This window comes from Aulonocara sp. 'chitande type north' Nkhata Bay, linkage group LG15 (genome assembly GCF_057382095.1).
Source record: "Aulonocara sp. 'chitande type north' Nkhata Bay isolate Kocher_YH1m ecotype deep benthic linkage group LG15, A_spYH_male_GT1.1, whole genome shotgun sequence".
Taxonomy (NCBI): Eukaryota; Metazoa; Chordata; class Actinopteri; order Cichliformes; family Cichlidae; genus Aulonocara; species Aulonocara sp. 'chitande type north' Nkhata Bay.
This window is the reverse complement of record NC_141358.1, coordinates 18,878,924-18,899,383: the sequence shown is the minus strand read 5'-3', so window position 1 is coordinate 18,899,383 and position 20,460 is coordinate 18,878,924. Positions and strand designations below refer to the sequence as shown.

General features: G+C 38.8%; 1 protein-coding gene across 3 annotated transcripts in view; it reads right to left on the bottom strand.

Annotated features, from left to right (window-relative positions):
* Positions 1-2,237: 2,237 nt before the first annotated feature.
* The window catches only part of kif3ca (kinesin family member 3Ca), a 32,752-nt gene continuing 14,529 nt past the window's right edge, over positions 2,238-20,460 (bottom strand). For all 3 annotated transcript variants that reach the window (XM_086264807.1, XM_086264806.1, XM_086264808.1), the window contains 8 exons: positions 11,678-11,779; positions 11,336-11,458; positions 9,151-9,269; positions 7,829-7,945; positions 7,498-7,606; positions 6,452-6,597; positions 5,994-6,077; positions 2,238-5,901 (listed from right to left, as the gene is read on the bottom strand). In XM_086264807.1, the coding sequence (XP_086120933.1) occupies positions 5,832-5,901; positions 5,994-6,077; positions 6,452-6,597; positions 7,498-7,606; positions 7,829-7,945; positions 9,151-9,269; positions 11,336-11,458; positions 11,678-11,779 (870 nt within the window). In that variant the 3' untranslated portion in view covers positions 2,238-5,831. The remainder of the gene's footprint in view (positions 5,902-5,993; positions 6,078-6,451; positions 6,598-7,497; positions 7,607-7,828; positions 7,946-9,150; positions 9,270-11,335; positions 11,459-11,677; positions 11,780-20,460) is intronic.

Sequence of the window (20,460 nt, the reverse complement as noted above, 5' to 3'; positions counted from 1 at the left end):
AAATACAAGATCCGTGGCTATGCAAACCCCATAAGACCAATAAAAGAATCATGGCTGACCTGCCACATGGTCTCTCATGGTTTCTCTGAAAAGTAATTAGAATTTATATTGATAATAACTGAATAAATCTATTCGGCTTAACGTGAAGTTAGAAAACAAACATTGTTGATGTAAAGTTACCCTTACCGGAAGAGTAATCAGGACGATGAAATCAAGTGCGAAATATAGCATTATAACCCGTTGGATTTAATCTATTTGAGCCTACAACATCATCTCAGTCACAAAATGCTAATCTGATAGGCTGGACACAGTTTCACATTGAAAATCTATTAGAAATCTTATATTGTTATTCAATCCTTTTCACAGGATGAAATAAATGATGACGAACCTTTTGCTTGTGATTCTACTTTCCTGTCACCTTTTGTCCTTCCCTCCTCCTTTTCTTCTGCTATCACTTTCTCCTTTCACAATAAAAGCATCAGACATCACAAGCCTTTAATGGCCCATCAAAAGATGAAAACATTTCTCTCACCTTGTTTGCTGTTACAGATTCTCTCCCACAGATACTGTTCTCGGATTTTCACAGTGCTATGTGTCCTCCTCATATTATGTCACTCATTTTAGACAGTATGAGCAAACTATTCTTCATGCAAAGCAAAGGTCAGTATTAAAACCTTCATTTGCCTTTATTTTACTGTTTTATCTCATTTTTGTTTCAGCACTTTTAAAATGGCGTAACTTTTAGCAAATTTTAATATTTTGTGTCCTAACATGACGTGTTAACTGTTTCTACCTTTATGTTGATTGATTAATGCCATCATGTGATAGATTTTTTGCGCAAAGTATGTCTACAAGTAGCTGAAGAACATTTGTTTTCTTTGTTGTGATCAGTTTTCATCTTCAAGAGCACCTTCAGACCTCCTGTACTCACAGCAGGTGTAACACTGTTGGATTCACAGTCCATTCATTTTTGTATTTTAGAGCCGGCGTTCTTCTTGGTGAACTTGTTTGTGTTTTAGTATTGGCTGTCTTAACAAGGCTAATGGCCTCATAACTAATAAGATTAAGTGAGAGCAAATAAAGTGAAATGTTATTGCTCACCTTTGCCCAGAAAAACACGCATGAAAATGAAACTGCCTAAAACAAATCAATGCTAAATTTATTGATTTGAGGATGAAAATGGATGAGAAGGAGGCTGTGATCTTTTTTTTTATTTCCGTCAATGCCATCTGATCCACCATGTTACATTCATATACATCAACACACAAACCCCCATCGATGCCATCCCCATCCCCTTCACCCTCTACTGGCAGGTTACCATGGAAACAGGCTCAGTATCCACCTCCTCCACAGTTATTCCTCACTTCCTGATTGTCTTTGGATGCCTGCATCCATCCACCCCTCCTCCTCTCTTCCATCCGTGTCCTCGCCTCCCTCCTCCCCGCCCCCACAGCCACAGCTAAAATGTCTATAAATTAGCAGCACTCAGAGGGAAATTGTTTACGTTACGTCATACCTTTGTTCCTACATTATTCAAAAAATCACGCTCATGCTCGCATCGCTGTCTGCCCTAGAAATTAAAACATGATTCATGAGTGTTTTGGGGGCAGGACTGATGCTGCAGATTAAACAGCATACACAAATTAAGATAAGATAAGATAAGATAAGATAAGATAAGATAAGATAAGATAAGATAAGATAAGATAAGATAAGATAAGATAACCTTTATTAGTCCCACACGTGGGAAATTTGTTTTGTCACAGCAGGAAGTGGACAGTGCAAAAGTTATGAGGCAAAAATTAGAATACAAATTAGCATTTAAATGAGGTCTTTCAGAATCATAAACAACATTCTGTGTGAATTTTTTTTCTTAAATCTCTATATTTTTGTTTGTTTTTTGAGCACTTATCTGTAACCAGAAAGAAATTCCAAGTTCTGAACTCAAAATATGGACTGATGTCCCATTTTTTGGAGGCTTGAGGTTGTCTTAGGTACGAAAAATCAAACACTAGCACGAGGAAAATCTCATTGCAGAACTGAGGGACACTGCACCCTCATATGCTAAAGACTTTAAACTTATGATCTAACTCTAACTGCCAGCATAAATTCACCAGGATAGTATTTAGTGATTTCTCTTATATACAGATTTTCTTTTGCATCTTATAGTGCTTCCGCAGTGGCGTCACACCTGTAAGCTACATCCATTTTCCATTTTCAGTTATTGATTGTAAGGAAGATTTATGCTGATCTTCTACCACTTAGCAAAGGACGATACATGTGCAACACGGTCTGAATACCTCAAGGAGTTTTACATTGTAAGGTAAAGACCATACAATGGTAATCTGTGAAGCTCACAGAGATTACTTCCACAAACACAGACCTCATTATTTGTAACCTTGTCCATGTTTAATACGAGCATCCAAATAAATGCACAAAATATTGTATCAGAAGTATCAGCAATAAAGCAGTTGAATGGATTTAACCTCCATTATACAATATGAACACAAGAAGCTTCAGAGCAGTTAAAGTCTATTTTTAGATATTTATATATACACATTAAAAACTGGGTCAGCTGCAGGCTGAGATACTGATAACTAAACATATAAAATGCTCCGTGTGTGTTTCTAAATGGCTTTAACCATTCCAAAAGCATCTGATATTAATTTGTAACTAGAAAATTGTTTCTTTTTGCCATTTCAAACCTTTACGTCTAACATAACTGAGTATTAAAGTGGCATGAGTGTTTACTCTGCTCCCTTAACTAAAACAATTCTAAAACCAGAATGTCAAGTTGTATTCGGCTCCAGTATCCTAAGGCTTCATTTTTGTAAACTAAATATTTCTGGGTTTTGGACTTCTGTTCGTATTTGCAGCCCCAGTGAGATCTCAAGCATGCATTGAAAATGCCAAGAAATCTCAGGAATGTCCAAGTTTCCATTTGATTTGATGTGTGGAGATGTGCTGCACATTGGTGATATACACTTTACTTTTACACGGGTCAATGACTCTTCTTTGCTGTTGTACACTCACTGAGGGGGTTTAGCTGCGGTTCCTCCTTTCACATCAATAATACATTGATGGTTAGTCAGTCTGGCCCCCTGCTGTTTCCTCCTTTTACCCTTTAGGAAGTAATGAACCCAGTGACACTAAATTGTGCACACCTGACTGCACACAGCCTGCTAAATTTCTTTTTTATTTACTGTACAATTTGATAGAAACCACATGTCAAAGAAGAAGAAAAATGTGTTCAGTGAACATATGTTCGTGTTGATTCCTGGGTACAACAGGTGCTCCATCCTTGAGATGGCAACCTCTGGTTCTCATTTCTTTACTTGATCATGGGTTTAAAGAAGCTGCTGCTGGTGAAGCTCTTTGACAGACGACTGAATGAAGGAATGTTTGACTGAAGCCAGCTTGTGTGGCTTCAGCAGCACATGAGACATGTTTTTGAGTCCAAAAACAACCCGTGTGTCCAAGTTTCCATTGTTTAGAAGAAGCTTAATTTATCATTTTGATTCACAACGACAGGCAGAAGTCAGATTGTTTTTTACTTCCAAGACATTTTCAGACTCAGGGTGTGATTTCTCTGACTTTAGATGAGGAAAAATTTAAACACCGCCTCTTATTTTCACTTTTTAAGTCCCAAAGAAAGTGCCAACCAGGATTTCTAATGGTCACTTCCAAATTCCAGTGACCATTATTGGGTTTAAACCATATGTTGATGTGTCCAGGCCATTCTTGCCGTCTCCTCATTGGTGAAAGTGTTTGTTGTAAATATTGTTTATATATTTTACTCCTTACATATGCTGTTTAAACTGCTGCCTGTAAAATGTTTTTATCGTATAACTGTTGAAGGCAATGTGGCAAATAGTGTCAGTCGACCATAGGAGTTGCACTGTGTTCCACGGATGTTGCTGGAAGTTCGTTTCAACGCAGTTTTCTTTCATATCATATAGCACCAAATCACAACCACAGTTGCCTCCAGGCAAATGCATCCTCCTGTGAGTTTAGGCAGCAGCAGCTGTTTTTATAGGTTCCACCACGTTAAGACTATTTCTTGCACTTTCAGTGAAGCAGTTTTTCTAATAAAATAACCTTTTGTTTGGAAAACTGAAGCTAAATACTGTCACACTGGTGCACATGACCACCAGTATAAATATTCCACGAGGATTAATATAAAATTATTTATATGTATGTAAGTTAAGGTTAATTATTTACTTAACCTTAACTTAATAAACAATTGCTTAAGTTTCATTTTTACTTCATGTCTTCTTAATAAAATGTGTCTTTGTGAGGCACCAGTCTTTTTGAAAAAAGTGCCACCTAAAAAAACACTAATTCACCTCAGTGGAGGCCAGATTTTAGTCTGCAGTATCGACTGGTTCACCCCATCCTGATGCATGAACTGCATTTTCATAGATGCCAAATGGCACAATGAGATGCATTAGTTGAAAGTTGTTTTGTGTTAAACTATCTTCATGGCAAAGCTTAAACTTACATGGTATTATTTATTTAATGAACTCTACACCGCTCTAAAAAGGTCACATTTTTGACACAAACTATTCATGAATCTAATATGAATCCAGGATGATCAGATGTCCCTCTTCATGTGTGACTGCACAGCATTTTTATTTATTGTCCCCTTGTCCTGAGACAATGGCTGACGTTTTGACTCTGCAGAACATGTGCTTTTCTAAATTCTGTGAAGAGAAGGCTTTGTTTTGTATTTAAATAAAGATTAGCCTGTCTTAAGATGTGACCATCAGTGAAAGTTCCAAGTCACCAAAAAGCAACAAGCTTTGTAGATTTTGCTAAATATCATGGAAACTGCCACAAAGAAAATTAAGATGCAGTTTATACTGAGAAATAGAGCGTTTGGCTGTTGTGTTAGAGTTTTGCACAGTATATTTATGTCATAATGGGCAAAAAATTGCAAACAAATTGTTAAAATGGATGCATCTCTACTGAAACACTAAGACTATTACCACACAGAGGAGGCGCTGAAATAACAGAGGATACAGGAGCATATAAAGACTATTATATTAGACCACTTCGGCCTTGTTTAATTCTTATTTACTTGACAAAAGACCTGGAATATTTGCACGTTAATGTAATATATTTGACGTCCTGCCAGCATTGTTTGTCCCAGACAAAACGTCGTGTTTGTCCCACATTTAGTTTGCTGGGATCTGGTCACCATCCGCCCATCCGTGTTTGTTTGTTGAATTAAAATCCCAGTAAAATAATTCTGACAGTGTGACATGCCTCGTGTTCTTCATTTTAATTACATTAGTTTTTAAGACATTTCATTTAAATTAGACACTGCAGGGGGACAGATAAATGATGGGAGGCAACAGGAATGACAACGGTCATCATTCAGGTCTTGAGCACCTCGTCTGACCAACAACAGTACACATCGTATATTCTTATTTTTGTGTGTGTACTCATTTCAAAAAGCCAACACTGACATAAACTCTCTGACGATGAAGTCCAACTTCTACATAGAAAACAGACCAAACCTGCTTTGAAAAATCCAGAATACATGAAACCTTCACCTTTAAATCTGCAGTGGTCATGACTAGAAACACAAACAGGCAATCATACGGCGCTTTGTACACAACAGACACACACAAACACACAGACACACACACACAACAGTCTGGGCAGTTCAGCACTGCAGCCAGCTGTTTTCAGAGATGATCTGACATGCAAAAGAGGAAAGGGCTCTGCCGGAGGAGGAACTGGAGGAACTGATTTATACAGAGTTTCTGAGGTTCATATGGTCATGTAGTTTCCTGCCAGAAGATCATTTCCATGAAGTCTGTCAGCTTTCAGCAGAGGTGGTGGTGGTGTGTTTGTGTCCCAGCAGTGGGCCTCACTGAGAAGTCTGTAAGGCGGCCACTGGCCAAAAGAGGAAGTTGATGTTGAGAGATCAAATAAATAATAATAATAATAATGGCAATAAAAAAAAGCTCTCTTCATTAAAGCTTTACTGTGCCGCTGCGGGTGTGGCAGTGTGACATGCTGCCAAGGACACATTAGAAGGGGAGGAAGTCATGGATTTTGGAGTGTGACACCTGAAAAAACAAAAAACAAAAGTTGTATAATATATGTATAATATGTACAATCACAGATTATTGAGATTATGCAGCTGAGAAAATGACAGATAAACCATCAGATTAGGGCAAGAGGGTGTGGCTAATCCTGAATAATCCCATTTACTGTAGAGATGCTCTGATGCTAAACCATTTACAGTTCACAGGTCACATGCACAGGCTGAACAGTGGAAGCGGGTTTCAAACACAAATATGACAAAGTATTCTCAGCTCTATTTCCAGATGTAGAAACATCTGAGCAGCAGCAGCAGCAACGTGCAGTAAGTGTATGCCAATAAAGAAAGACAACATCTGTTTTATTTATATGAGAAGAGGCTGCATTAATTTGACCTCACCAAGACTGGGACTTTCGAACGCCTTTCTCCTTGGTGGGCGAGCTGTCCACCGAGGGACTTTGGTTCGGTTCTCCATCCTTTGAGCAATCGACTGAGGCGGTGTTTGGAGGAGTCATGTCCAGCTCCAGAAACATGATGTTCTCAGCCTGAAAACATTATGAAAACATTACCTACAGTTAGTAACACATTATATGGATCAAAGTATTGAAAAAAAGTGTTTTCAGCCCCTTAACAACAGGTGTATAAAATCAAGAAACTAGCCGTTCAATCTGCCTTTATAAACATTTGTTATTGCAAAGAAACTTTGACCATGGTACTTTAATAGGATGCCCCCACTGCAACAAGTCAGTACTTAATTGCAGAGAAAGCTGCTCTGGCATTAACATCAGCACAAAAACTGCTTGCTGGGAGGTTCATTCAATGGCTAAGTAGCTCTCGGTCGCTTTTACTGAATGCTGTGTTACTCTAGTAAAAGCTGAGTCCATTAATTTCATAGCAAATGCTTTAATAAAGTATGGTGCATTTTTATAGTTAAAGGTTTTTTATAAGCAAAGCAACAAAAAAAAAAAGAAAGTAATGTCATGATCCTGAGATCGTCATGATATTTTTGCCACTTGGATTCTAGTTCCTTCAATTTCCAGTGCCTTAAGATTCCAGTATGTTTTTTATTGTTCATGTTTAGTGTTGGTTTTTATATTTCAATGAGTCTTAAGTCTGACTTTGACCTTGACAGATGGTAAAAATACCATTACTAGGAAATATTCAAAACTATAAGAGTAAATCACGCCTGAAATCTTTAAAACTGAAAAACTGATATTTAGTCTTTCAGGATCCAAAAGGACAAATTAAACAGAATATAAACTGACTGACCTATAATGGAAATAAAAATTTACATAATTAATTAAATAACATTCAGAATAAAGATTTATGAAAAAACAAAAAAAACAAAACCATACTTCTTTACATTAAAATTTAATGATTTATATTTGTGGGCTTGTTTTATGTCCTCAAAAGGATGCCAAGTCATCACACACACAGACACTTACCCTGTATCTGGAATGACCTCCCATTGCTATGGCAACCCTGGCATACTGGCTGATGGGTCGTTTGTATCCGACTGCAGATGCTGGCCTTTTCTTCATCTGCGAGGATTTACTGAACGGAAGAAAAGTCGGGATCAATGAGACACACAAAAACCCAATCTGGAATCAATTCTCAAAACACCAAAAAAGCCAGAAAAAGGAGGATGCCACTCAAACAGCAGCGGAAGAAGATGAAAAGAAGAGATAATCATATGATGCACGGCGCCCAGAGATCTAAACTAAAGCCTGACTAAATTTAAGAGTTTATTCTTTTACATCGAAAACAGACGCTGACCTTTCAGCAGGAACAAGTGACTGGAACTTCCACTGGTCTTCCTCAGGGTCAAAGACCAGCCTGTTCATTATCTTATTCTTCTCCTCGGGCGGGATGAAGTTCTCTATGATCAGATACCTGCGTGTTCACAACACAGAGTGATGCAAGAAGTAATGGTTTATATCATATACAAGTCTGGAGTCATGTGGTTGTAATAGCAAATGCACTATGAGTAAGATTTTAGGGGTTTATTTGTATACTTTTCACATTTTAAACAGAAAAAATGATTTTCTTTGAATTTGTAAAGTCTTTTTTACTCATAAACACTAAACCTCCTGATAAATGAACTCTTGATTAGAAGCTTTTTTATGGGTTTAGCTGTTTCTTCAAATCAACATAACTTAGCTATTTAACTGGCTGCACAAAAACAAGTTTAAAAGAAAAGATTAACAAATATTTTATGGTCTTATTACAATACTATTACAAAGCACTTTCACTGCTTAGAGAAATTTTAAAAAAGGAAAAGAAGAAAGCATCTGGCTATCACAGCTGCTAGCAGGGCTCTTTTTGGAAAGCATAATGAGACATGTAGACTTCTGACAATGAAGAAAGGTTTACGCAGCAGGGGAGCAAACAAAAAGAAGAAAAAAACTGTTAACAAAACTGTAAAAGTACTGAGTTTGGCAAAAAAAACAGACCCCTACCTCTGCAAGAACAGATTTCAAGTAAAAGCATTTCTTAACTGCTTACCTTGCAGCCGTACTTTTGCATAGAATAAAAGACAACCGGTAAAAGCCTAACACAATTTTTTATTTAGTGTAAACACTCAGTCTGCAAAGGAAGTAACTATTTAAATGAGGGATGTCACAGTCATTTTACATCAATGGCCACGTACAGCCCATTTTGATGATGAGACGAGTGAAACTGCCATTTCTATCACTCTAAAGATGTTTAATTATACGTTTAATCCCTGAGATATTTTTAACATAAGATAAAGAGGCGCAATTTCTACATGATACATGTATAAAATTACTGTCCTGTAGTTAGTTAGGGTTTTTTTTTGATGATGAATGAAAATTTTCTTTTTGTTTTTTAACCAAAATTTTCATATTGCAGAGTAAAAAACAGGAACTTTTCTGTCATTTAATTGTTTATCTATTACTTAACTATTTTGGTGTATTATGAGTGACTGTGAAGTCTGCGGACCAGAATGGGGTCTTTGCCAGGCCAATGCTGGCCCCCTGGCCTTATGTTTGATCTTTAAATGGGGCGTATTGCTTTGAAGAATCCCGTACTGTATGTGGTGATTTTTGAGCACTCTTTGTGATTTGTGGTTGACTCACTTGAACTTGAGCTCTCTGGTGAGCTCGTTCTGAGTTTGCTCGAGCTCCTGTCTGCTCCTCACGTGCTCGTCGTTCACGTCCTTGATCTCTACTTTGATTGCCTGGAGCTTGGCGTACAGCTGGAAGAAACGACAAAGACATGCAAGCGAGAGGAGCAATCAGGCCTGAGGTTCCCAGTGAAGATGGACTGGTCTACAACTTGCTGCAGCTCTGTTGCCCATAGCAACAGCACTGGAGGCGCTGGTGTCTGGTGAACAGGCCAGCCAATGGGAGCTCTCCTCCTCTAATTCCTCCTCCTGGTTCCTCCTGAGATTTCACACTGTTCATTCTTTGACTTCACCCGAGGCTTCAAACATAAAGGCGAATCCTGACTTCAGCTGTGAATCATGACACTGCAGGCTCTGCAGCTCGGACACGCAGAGCAACCCCCCCCCCCAAAAAAAAAGTCAAATCAATAAGAAGCATCTGGGGCAAATCTCAATTTTAGGACAGATTTTCACAGATGCTAGCTTAAAAAATTTAAATACCTTTAAAAACCGCCAGAAATTGGATTTGACAGTTAAATTTAGACTTCAAAGCTGAAGCCTTAATGTTACATTACAGAAAGGTACTCTCACTCTCTTCTTATGCTAAGAAAAATGTGGCTAAAAGTGCTTTTATCACTGAATTCTGGTCCCTGTTGGTTTTGCAGTGTTTCTGTCTTTCCCAGTCTCCATCCTGATTTTTAGTGTTAGCTGTAATATCCCCGGAAGTTTGTTTTTCCTGCTGTTCCTCTAGCCTTTTTGCTTCAGTGCTAACTTGGTTTCACCTTTTATCATTTAGTTTTGTTGACTTATCAGCTTTGGAGTAAAGCTTGCTCTTTGCTTTATGTCATGCACTTGTATGCAGTTGCTTCCACCTCTCTGCTAAACCATGATAATATGTCCTTTTGTCCCTGAAAATCTCTTTAAGCTTGAAATTACTTTGATTTCAGTGAATTGCTTCAGTTAACACAACAAACTGTGACACATGTTCCTAAGGAAAAATGTGTATTCCTCATCCAGTGAATGCTCAGGTCGCTAGCATATTGCTACTGTTTGAACAGCAGTGAGAGCACTGTCCAGCTACTCTCCAAGCTGCAGTTAAATTAAGAACATGGAGAACGTTCACCTTCAAAATAAATGCTGTGCCTCAACGCTACAGCCAGCATTTTTAAAAAGGCAAACCTTTTTACTTTTTCAAGTTTTACTACTGCTGGGTGAGTATCAGCGAGTATTTGTAGACAAACATGAAAAACTACAGGTAACCGTGGCAATCTTTTTTTCTTTTTTTTACATTAGCTACAATCATTACTCCAACTTAACATTTAACATGATCAACTTCTCAGTTGATCATTAAATAATGACTTTGGAAGGAAAAAAATTATCATTGGCTATTTTGAGAAATAGAATTCTGCAGTAGTGTTTTTTTTTCTTTTCCAGCAAACAAGGTGTCAGTGACATTTTTGTAGTCACTGAGCTTTACGGACTGCCCACTGAGTTTTGAATGCACAGCGTGAAAAACACCCCCTCTTTTCTTCAGACTGACGGCATCATGCAGTGTGAGAGGAGTAGATGGACCCACGTTTGGGAATCAGGGCAGCAAAGATCAGCAAAGGATCATTAGCTACATTGTCGCCCGCACTCGCACAACGGGCCACTCGGTGTTAGTCCTGCTGGTCGCATCCGTGCAGCGAGATAGGGACGCGGAAAGAGAGGGGAAGGATGTAATAGGTTCGGTGTTTGCACTGGTGAGGGAGAGGTTTAGTGAGTTACTGGGGGATTTGAAGTGAAGGAAGACTGAGGTTAGTGCAGAAAGCATGAATACGTAAAAATGGCAGATAGGGAGGGAGGGAGGGAAAGGGACGGCAGGACAAACCTTGAGGTACTGAAATTTAAGTGTGTGTCCGAACGAAGCGAGTGTCCAAGTCAAGGGGTCATTTGTGATCCAGGTCAAAGGTCAAAGGGAAAGAAGGGGGTAAAGAGGGACATTCTCACATTAGGAACAAAAAGGGAAGGTCTGTAAGTGTGTGCACGTTAAAACACACCTATACTACTATGTCTATTACCTCTTTTGCAAAAGTGTGTGCGAGAGTAGAAATGAGGATATCTACTGTATTTCTACTTGTGTGCATCAGATTTTTTTCTGCATCATCAGGATATTTTACCTTCTTGAGTTTCTTTGTCTTGGCTTCAACCTCCTGCTGCAGAGAAGTGAAAGTCTCTCTCAGTTCCAGCGTCTCTTCATCCTGAATCAACACTTGCTGCTGGATCTCGCGCTCCTTACGCGTCTGAAAGCAGAATGCAAATATCACCCTGTTCCTTTGTGGATTCTCCACAGCTCTGGAGTGTTTTTATCAATTCAGGCTGCAGAAAACACTAATTACTGTAAATGTTAAACAAACTGCTGCAGAAAAGATTTCTCCTAAGGTTTTAAATGTATGCCTGAAGTATGAACTGTGCAGCTGTACTGAGTAAATTAGTGTACTACTGCAAAAAAAACGCTTTACCTGCTCTGCTATCTCCTGCCGTTTTATCTCCAGCATCTTCTGCTGCTCATTGGTGTGATCTATGATGTTCTTTCCACCGACCAGCAGCTTGCTCTCCATCGCCTGAAAAAACAAACAACATTTTGATTAATATTTCTGAAGCTACTTTATTATATGCTTTATATTCTCCGTCAAATGCCACACATCCTGCAGGGTTCTGTATTTAATGTCACATCAAAAAGTCACTATACAGCTAAAGTTTAAACAAGCACACTGTTAAAAATGAAAGTGGAAAAACAGTTTTTGCTATTAAACATCATTAGAAAAACATCCTCAATAGTAATAAATAATGTGTATTTATTACTATAAATACAGCAGCGTGGCGGTTAGCACTGTTGCCTCATAGCAAGAAGGTCCTGAGTTCAACACCACCATTTGAAGCCTTTCAGTGTGGAGTTTGCACGTTCTCCCTCTGTTCACGTGGTTTCTCTCCAGGTACTCCAGCTTTCGCCCACAGTTTCCATAGGTTAATCTAAATCATAGGTGTGAATTTGAAGGTAAATGATTCACTGTCTCTATGTGTTGGCTTGGTGACAACTAGTAACCTTTCCAGGGTGTACTTTTCCTCCCTCCCTATGGTGGCTGAAAGTTGCTCAAGCCCCCTGCGACACTGAAGAGGATGGATAAATAATGTGTTCAAAAGGGGTAAGAAGCTTACATTTAAGCAGCATTTAATGTGCCTCTAGATCACTGTTTATACTCAGTAACAGCTAATGCCAACTACTAATTATGTTAATTGCTTGCTGTAAATTGATACTAACTGGATCACAGTAGATCTGTGTTTTCCTTATTATTACTTTTGTGGTGCTCTTTTAACATTTGCCCAAACAATACAACACAAAACAATAGTGTATATTAGCAGGTATAAACCCCGTTATTAATATAAATCAAAGGCTTAATATAGAAATTTCAGCTGACGTCAACCCTTGCTGACAAAAATTGAATGCTAATGGAAAAGAAGAACTAGAGAGTTTTACTTCTTTGCTTTTGAACCTCTGCGAGGTCAAGATAAGTTCATCTGGACATTAAACAATTGGGTCTTTGTGCGTGTTCGTCAGTGCAGACTTTGTGCTGATGAGGCAGACGGACGCTGGCAGCTTAGCATCGACATGACGACACGCGACAACAAGCTGAGCTCTGCTGAAACTCTGCAGAATCACAAACCGTGTCAAAGTAAAGCAGTGCAAAGTTACAGTGTAAAATATGTTGGCACCTTCTTGTTGATTTTCTAAAGGTAATGATGAGCGATAACCACTTTAATGTATTTAGCAAAGACATTCATTGAGATTAACATCTCCTTTTCAGGGGTTACCTGGCCAAGAAAGCACAATAAAGCTGACTTTGACTATCCTCTAGTGCCATTGATGGTTACATGTCCTCCTACAATTGCACACGTATTGAGCTTCTCCCAGTCAGACTAACGCTTCTTTTGGAGTCTTGTTTCCAACCCAAACAACCACAGTGACTCGTTTGCAGACCTGTGAAAGCCTTTGAGACAAGAAATAAGGTGAACATGCCAAATCTGTCTTCATTTTAGTTCAATGTTGTGCAAATGCCAGAATGCAATGCAAAGCATGAATGCGTCAGATCTAGTTTTTCAACCACAGATGGATGGACTTGATATTTTGTGCACATACTCATACCCCCATTAGGATTCATTGTAATAGCTCTGTTGATCTCTTAAGCTTTGATCTTAACCAACAATAATTAATAATGCCTGCACACTGCTTTGTTGTAACGTTTGTACAGGGACAGTGTCATGGCCCTGGTATTCTGTAGTTTTTGTTGTTGTTCCTAGTTGATCCAGGAGTCGGTGCTCCCCGGTCTCTGGTGTTGTTATTCTTACTTCAGTGTATTCTTCATGTTGCAGCGTCAGTTATGTCTTTTAGTTACTTCTTATTTTACTTTGAAGGTTTTTTTCTCTTGTGTCTTCTTTTGGTTTTATTTCCTGCTCCTTTCCTTGCCCTCCTTACTTTTATTGCTTTAATTTCTACTTTTTCTTATATGAGAATATGTAAGTTACAAGTATCATGTATGTCTTTACTTGACTGTTCCAAACTCAATATCATTTCGAGCCTCTGATTACAGCTTTTCTAGTTACTGCAGAGATTAAAGGTCTGGAGTCACAGTGATGCAATTTTCAAGTTATGAAAATTGCACATGTTCTTGTCATTATCTGCCTCCTTGCTCTAAAGGACGATTTAAGTAACAAGGAAATACAGGAAGAGAGGAAAACGGAAATAAGCTCCCACAGACAGACAATGCATTGGTCACATTCCAGATTACAAAAAGACAGTGTGTGCATGTGGCAACTCTGTGCAGGCTATATGGTTTTCGCTCTCCAATGGGTTGTATGGGTGAGCACGAAAACACACTCTTACACCCAAGCAGAGGACAGTGGAGTCCTTCAGAGGGGATGCGTCTGCAGCAGGTTTCCACAGAAAGCCTCTTTGTTTTGAGCTGTCTTTGTGTTTGCTGCGTGAATGTGTCCGTGAGCGACCGGTTCGCTGTGCTTTGTGTTCTGTCATATTCTTTCAGCTTCATTAAAGGGCTGATTCATGTCAGGGATTTTCCCTCTCATGCATTCTATGTCTGCCCTCCCTGACAGGCTAGCTGGATCCCTTACACACAGTCTTTACGATGTGAAACGTCGGTGACTTAAACGGCCACTTGACATTTTGGATTTAACTCAAAGTTTGAGTCTGTCTCATTCATCACGCACTAATCTTGTAAAGCAAAATCACGTTTTAGCTTGATTCAAAATTGCAAAAACATTTAAATCTAAATCCAGAACCGTCAAAGTGCTTCCCACAGGTGCTTGCACATTTCATTCATCCGCAGTTCACACTGATATATTACATACTTGCCCAGGCAGCATTTCTCTCCATTAGCAACCCTTCTCCTCTCCCAATAATTACACACTAAGCCTTCTTAACTTTAACAAATACAGCTGGTGGCAACAAATTTTAGAGCCACCTTACTAACAATTAAAAAAATACTGGTGCCAGTGTTCAGTCTCCTAGCAGATGCACCTGTGGTATGGATTTGAAAACTCTGCGTCACCTCATTCTCGAGTTATTGCATTCACAAAGTCAAGACAAAAATAGAAATTACTGTGCTCTGTACAGACACGTGACAAGCACTGATGAAAGTGTTTAATGTGTTCCTCTTTATGCCTGAGCAGAGACTAATCACACGCTGGCCCTCATTCATAAATATTTTTCAGTAAAATCTCCATTTAAAATGGTTCATTATAATCGTCCCTTTAATTGTGCCAGTTGTTTCTAACAGTTTTTAAAATCTCCCAGAAAACTTGAAACTCAGTTTACTGCAGTAACTGACAAAAGAAAAGGAGTAAATTAATGAGACTGGATGGTGAGGGCTGCAGGACTTGAGAGGGTTCAGAAGTTACCGTCAGATAATTAAGTAACAAAAGCTACCTGTTTTCTGCTTATTAGCCCAATACAAGTGAGTTTTTCACACTGGAAGGCACGCTTTACAATTGGGCGCTGGGGGGAGGGGTTTGTGGCAAATTGTTGTCTGCTGATTATAAAAAGCTCCACTGTGAGCCTCAGTGGGTTCATAAAACTGTGTCAAACCCCAATTACACCCATTCACAGATCTAACAGATATAACAACATCCAATTAAATTGGAACAATGTTGGTGTATACTGCGCATAAATGCGCCTTAAATCAAAATAACATTTAAAGCGCAGAAAAAAATGAGTGTCGCACTGGGACGAGAACAATATTTCCATCAGCTGTTATGATGAAAATGAAGAAAACAGTGCAGCGGCATCCTTTATGTGAACTTAAGAAAGCATTTCTACCAATAAGACCTACAGTGCTGTGAAAAAGTATTTGGTCTCTTCCTGATTTTTTAGTTCTTTTGCATTTTTCTCACATTTAAGTTTCAGATCATCAAACTAACTTTAATACTAGACAGAAATAAATCTAAAATGCAGTTTTTAAATGATTAATGATGAATTCAATGTGGTTAACCACATGTTTTAGTTCAGTTTTACGAGCCACACTCAGGACTGATTACTGCCAGACCTGCTGAATCAAGAAGTCACTTCAATAGAACTTGTCTGACAAAGTAAAGTCAGACAGACATCATGCAACAATCCAGAGAAACTCAAGAACAGATGACAAACAAAGTTACTGACATCTATCAGTCTGGAAAGGGCTACAAAGCCATTTCTAAGGCTTTAGAACTCCAGTAAAAACTGGTGAGAGCCATTATCCACAAATGGAGAAAACAGTGGTGAACGTTCCCAGGAGTGACCGGCCTAAGAAAACCAAAGGTGATGCTGTCTTCACTTTTGTCACAAGCAGGTGACCTGTAGAGACTTGAAAGCAAAACAATCCCGTCATTATCTTCTGACCAAACTTTTCAATCTTTGCAATATACATGTTCAATAAATAAATTCAATACATTTAAACGCTAAGAAAGAAAAGTCATGGTTATGGTTAAAAGGACTTTTAAATCTTCGAGTTAACTTTTCTGATTAAAGCTGATACAAAGAAGGCAGGAAAACAGGAAGAGGTCGTGGGGAGGAGGACGATGACTCAGGGTGGAAGCCAAATGACCTTCACTCAGATGACTGTCGACTCACTGGAGTCATGATTCTGTTTCCAGACATCCAGGCAGATCAAGGTTTCAGTCTCACACACAAAGCCTTTCCATCACTTTAAAGGACATCATTTTGACTTACACTCCTTTTATGATTTATCCAAACCATAATCAATAACAATATGTGCCAAACCTTAGTCACAACCTAACCTTATACTAATCTTGAGTCAAATCTTGGTCCTAAAATTAAATGATGATAAACAAAGATTCCGATTTTTGTCCCTGCAACACGAGTAGTACAAGTAAACACACGCAGCTCAGTTAAGGTTAATGTAAGCATGCTATGTTGGCTAACAAGATACGACTATAAATGACTTTTATCATAAATAGCTAGTGCTAAACAAGGCTTAAGCAAAATATACTGGAGAAACTGAACAGCAGCTCGATACAGTAGACTCTCTTTCAGTACAATTTAATGCTAAACAAGACAAAACATCACTCACGTCTCACTTTAAGCCTTAACATAATTTATACCACAGCAACACTCGGGGAAACAGCAGGTGTGATTGTGTGCAATAAACTTGTAATTTCAGCAGCCAGAAGTTTATAGATAGTGTGATAGTTGCTGCAGGAATGGCAGTCTAACTGCAAAATAACACAGGCACAGGGTGACCTTGCTTTTCTATATGAATATAACCAGAATGCCAGCTAAGTCGAGTCCCCTTTTGCAAAGAGACAAGCTGCACTCATCTGTGCAGACAGACTCAAATTTATTGCATTGTGTTGGCTGCCTGTGTTTATAAACTGGGCAGCAGTAATTAGCAAAGCTTTGCCAATCAACCTGGAAGTGAATGCAGTTAATCCAAGTTGGACTGCAACTGTTTGGAGACAGGTTGCTTTCAATCGCAGTGACAAGCTATCACAGTGCCGATAGCTGGTTGTTTATCTCACAGCAAAATTACCAGAAACTGCAAAGTTTAAAGAAACATTGTGGGAAGCAGCGGAGTCTGCAGGAGGATGCCGAAGAAGAAAACTGAAGCATTTAGAAATGTATTTGAGAGCGCATATGAGTGCCAGCCTGCATACTTATTTATGGATATATGATCTGCCCATAAGTGTCTGCTCAGATTCTTCTGGCTGTGACTGATCCACTTGCTGATGGGAAAGTGAAGAGAATGGGAAGTGTTGCACATTGAGCTGGCTCATCAGCATCAGCCAGCCAATGACAGTGAGGCCAGGGCCCGCTGGGAGCCTGGGCTATAAATATAATGTGACGACAACAGGTCTGTGCAGCAGAAAGACAGAAATCCTAGTGGGCAGACACACACGCAGAAGAAAAGAGAAGTAAAAAGAAGAAGACAATTGAGTATGAAAAACAGCGAGCAGCGTAGGCCGGGACATATCGAAGAATCTGTTTCACATTAGTCCCGGTCGATGCAAAAACCACTTAAACTGCCACAACTTGAAGCCTCAAATCCTATTACAGTTTGACATCCATCCCTCATCAACTGCATCCTTCAAAGACAGGACACAGATTCAGTAAATGCCTTACAATCAGCAGGACATCTGTCTATTTTGCTGGAATACAAACACAAGCAGAAACAAATACAAATTTATTTTGTGATTTGACCTGTCTTTCTGTTTAGGCCATACATTTTCACAATAAAAGACACAGATATTCATATTTGACAATAATTTTCCTCAAAGGTTCCTATTTGTTGATACATATTAATGTAGATGATAAAAAAAAAAACACTGTACACTGTCAATCCAAGCTTTTAAATCTATACTTTATCAGGAGAAAAGAGGGTGATGATAAAAATATTTGAGCTGTAAAATTGTGCAGCATGTACCTGCCACCTTATATCAAGAGGAGTACAACAAATTTACTGTGGCATTTCTTTCATGCTCAAACCTGCAGCAGATTTTTGCAGGAAGATTTAAGCAAGACTTCAACATTTTGAGAAAAATGCAGCTGCTTGAAGAAAAGACAGCAAATCAGTCCTGAAAGCGATGTGCTTTGGCCCGAGTTCTTGAGAGCTGGATTACAAATTGGTCTGTCTGTAAAGGGCTTTGGGTCTATTTGTGTGTTTTCAAATGTGCTGTATAAATAAAACTCACTTGACTTATTCCTGCCTAGGGTCAAGATCTCTCTTAAGCTCTAGTTCAGCTTTCTGTAGTTTCTTCTTTAGTAAATCTACTAAAATTATCTAAATAATAAGTTCATTCGCGAGTTTTAGTTACTTTCTGTTACTCTTAACTACGCTAACTGATATCTGGAAAGCAAATATAAAACTTCAAAATGCCTAAAAAGTCTTTAAAGATTTGAGCGTGTGTAGTGATACTTGTACCACTGGGACTAAAGCTTACAAATAAAGAGATTATGTCTCTTCTGGTACATCTATATGAAAGAGAACCATTTATAGTAACACTGTAAACATACTTTAAGTGACCCAAGGGACATTACAGATTATAATGTAGGTACAATCACATGTAGAATCATAAAGAAGCTCACAAAATAGTGTAATTTCTTTATTTTATATTATAACCCCTCATAAATCCTGTTCATTGCTGTGTATTCACCAATATAAGTAAAACTATTTTACATTAAAAACAACAAAACAGAAACATTGAAAAACACTTTTTGGCAGACAACCAGTCACAACGGCGACTACAGTGAGCAAAAAGTAGGTGCAACTGTAAAACAGGTTGCTCCGCAGGCTTGATTTGGGAGTTTTTACCTCCGATGCACCTCCTGACAAAACTCAGTTTTTGGGAAACAAACCAGCAACCTTCCACCTGCCAACCAAGTGTGTTAACCACTAAACTATGCACTGACACTAGCATAAGCTAACTGCTGTCTTTAAAATAAAGCAAATGCATGTAGAGGTACGTTTTGGACTAATTTTGACCCAACATGTCTTTAAGTGCTTAAATTCATTATTTAATATCTATGGAATTCATACAACATCATATTAGCAAAATATTACATTACTTGTACCTCTTAAAATCCAATTTTCACTTTCTGTGCCGTGTGAGATAACATATATTTAATATTTGATGTGTACGTGCAGACATTTCTCTCTCTCGGTGAATGTTTTCTCTAGCGACACACATGCCACCTTCGCGTAGCCACATGAAAACAGACATGGACACACACAGTTGGTTCATCAATATTTCAGTGATGCTGCCTTCCATGCTGAAAGATGTAGAGCAGAGATGAGCTTGTGCAGTTATCAGCCTCCCACACACACACACACACACACACACACACACACACACACACACACACACACACACACACACACACACACACACACACACACACACACACACACACACACACACACACAGGCCTCTGTAAGTCTGTTCAGGCCTTTCCTCTAATTTAACAGGAAGGCAGCTATGCAAACAGGATACGCCATTATTCTATCCATAAAGCTGCATGTGTGGTATCTGTGTGTGTGTGTGTGTGTGTTTGTGCGCATGTTTGTAAAATAAATTTTTGATCCCTAAACGGATACTGTGGAAAGCTGATATGCACATACAGTGTGTGCATGCACATGTATGTGTGTATCTATAGTTCCCATGAGGCCGCTGGTATTGTTGGTGACCACGCGCTCTGATTGGCTGAACTTCAGCTGGCAGGATGGAGGACCAAACTTAATGCACATCAATTTCCTGTGATAACAAAGAACAGAGTAGAAAGCTGCAGTGGGATAAATTAGTTCACGCTTATGCGAAATGAGCTACAAAGTATAAGCACGAGGTACGAGTTTCAGTTATTACCCTGCTCCGGGCTAGGTTGTCCTCCACTGTTTCTCACAATGCCTGACGATGCAAAGTCTATTTTAAGTTTCCTACAAAAGGGATCAAAAGATCAAGAGTGCCAACAGAGAAAGAGCCCAGTGTTTCCCAACACAGACTTTATCTGGGCATCTTGCCATGGACAAGTTTTTATTCTTAGATTCCACTTGGTGGATTCACACTCTTGAGATCAGACTGTGCTAATAAAATGTTCTGTTAACACAAGCAAAAACTCCAGTTTGCTCTAAATTTGCAGTTACTGGTGGTGATTTCTTTAATTTCACACATTTACAATGGAGATGTGTGAAATTGTCCAATTTGCAGCGCTGCTTTTCAGAGAAAGCAGCATGCATAAAATTAC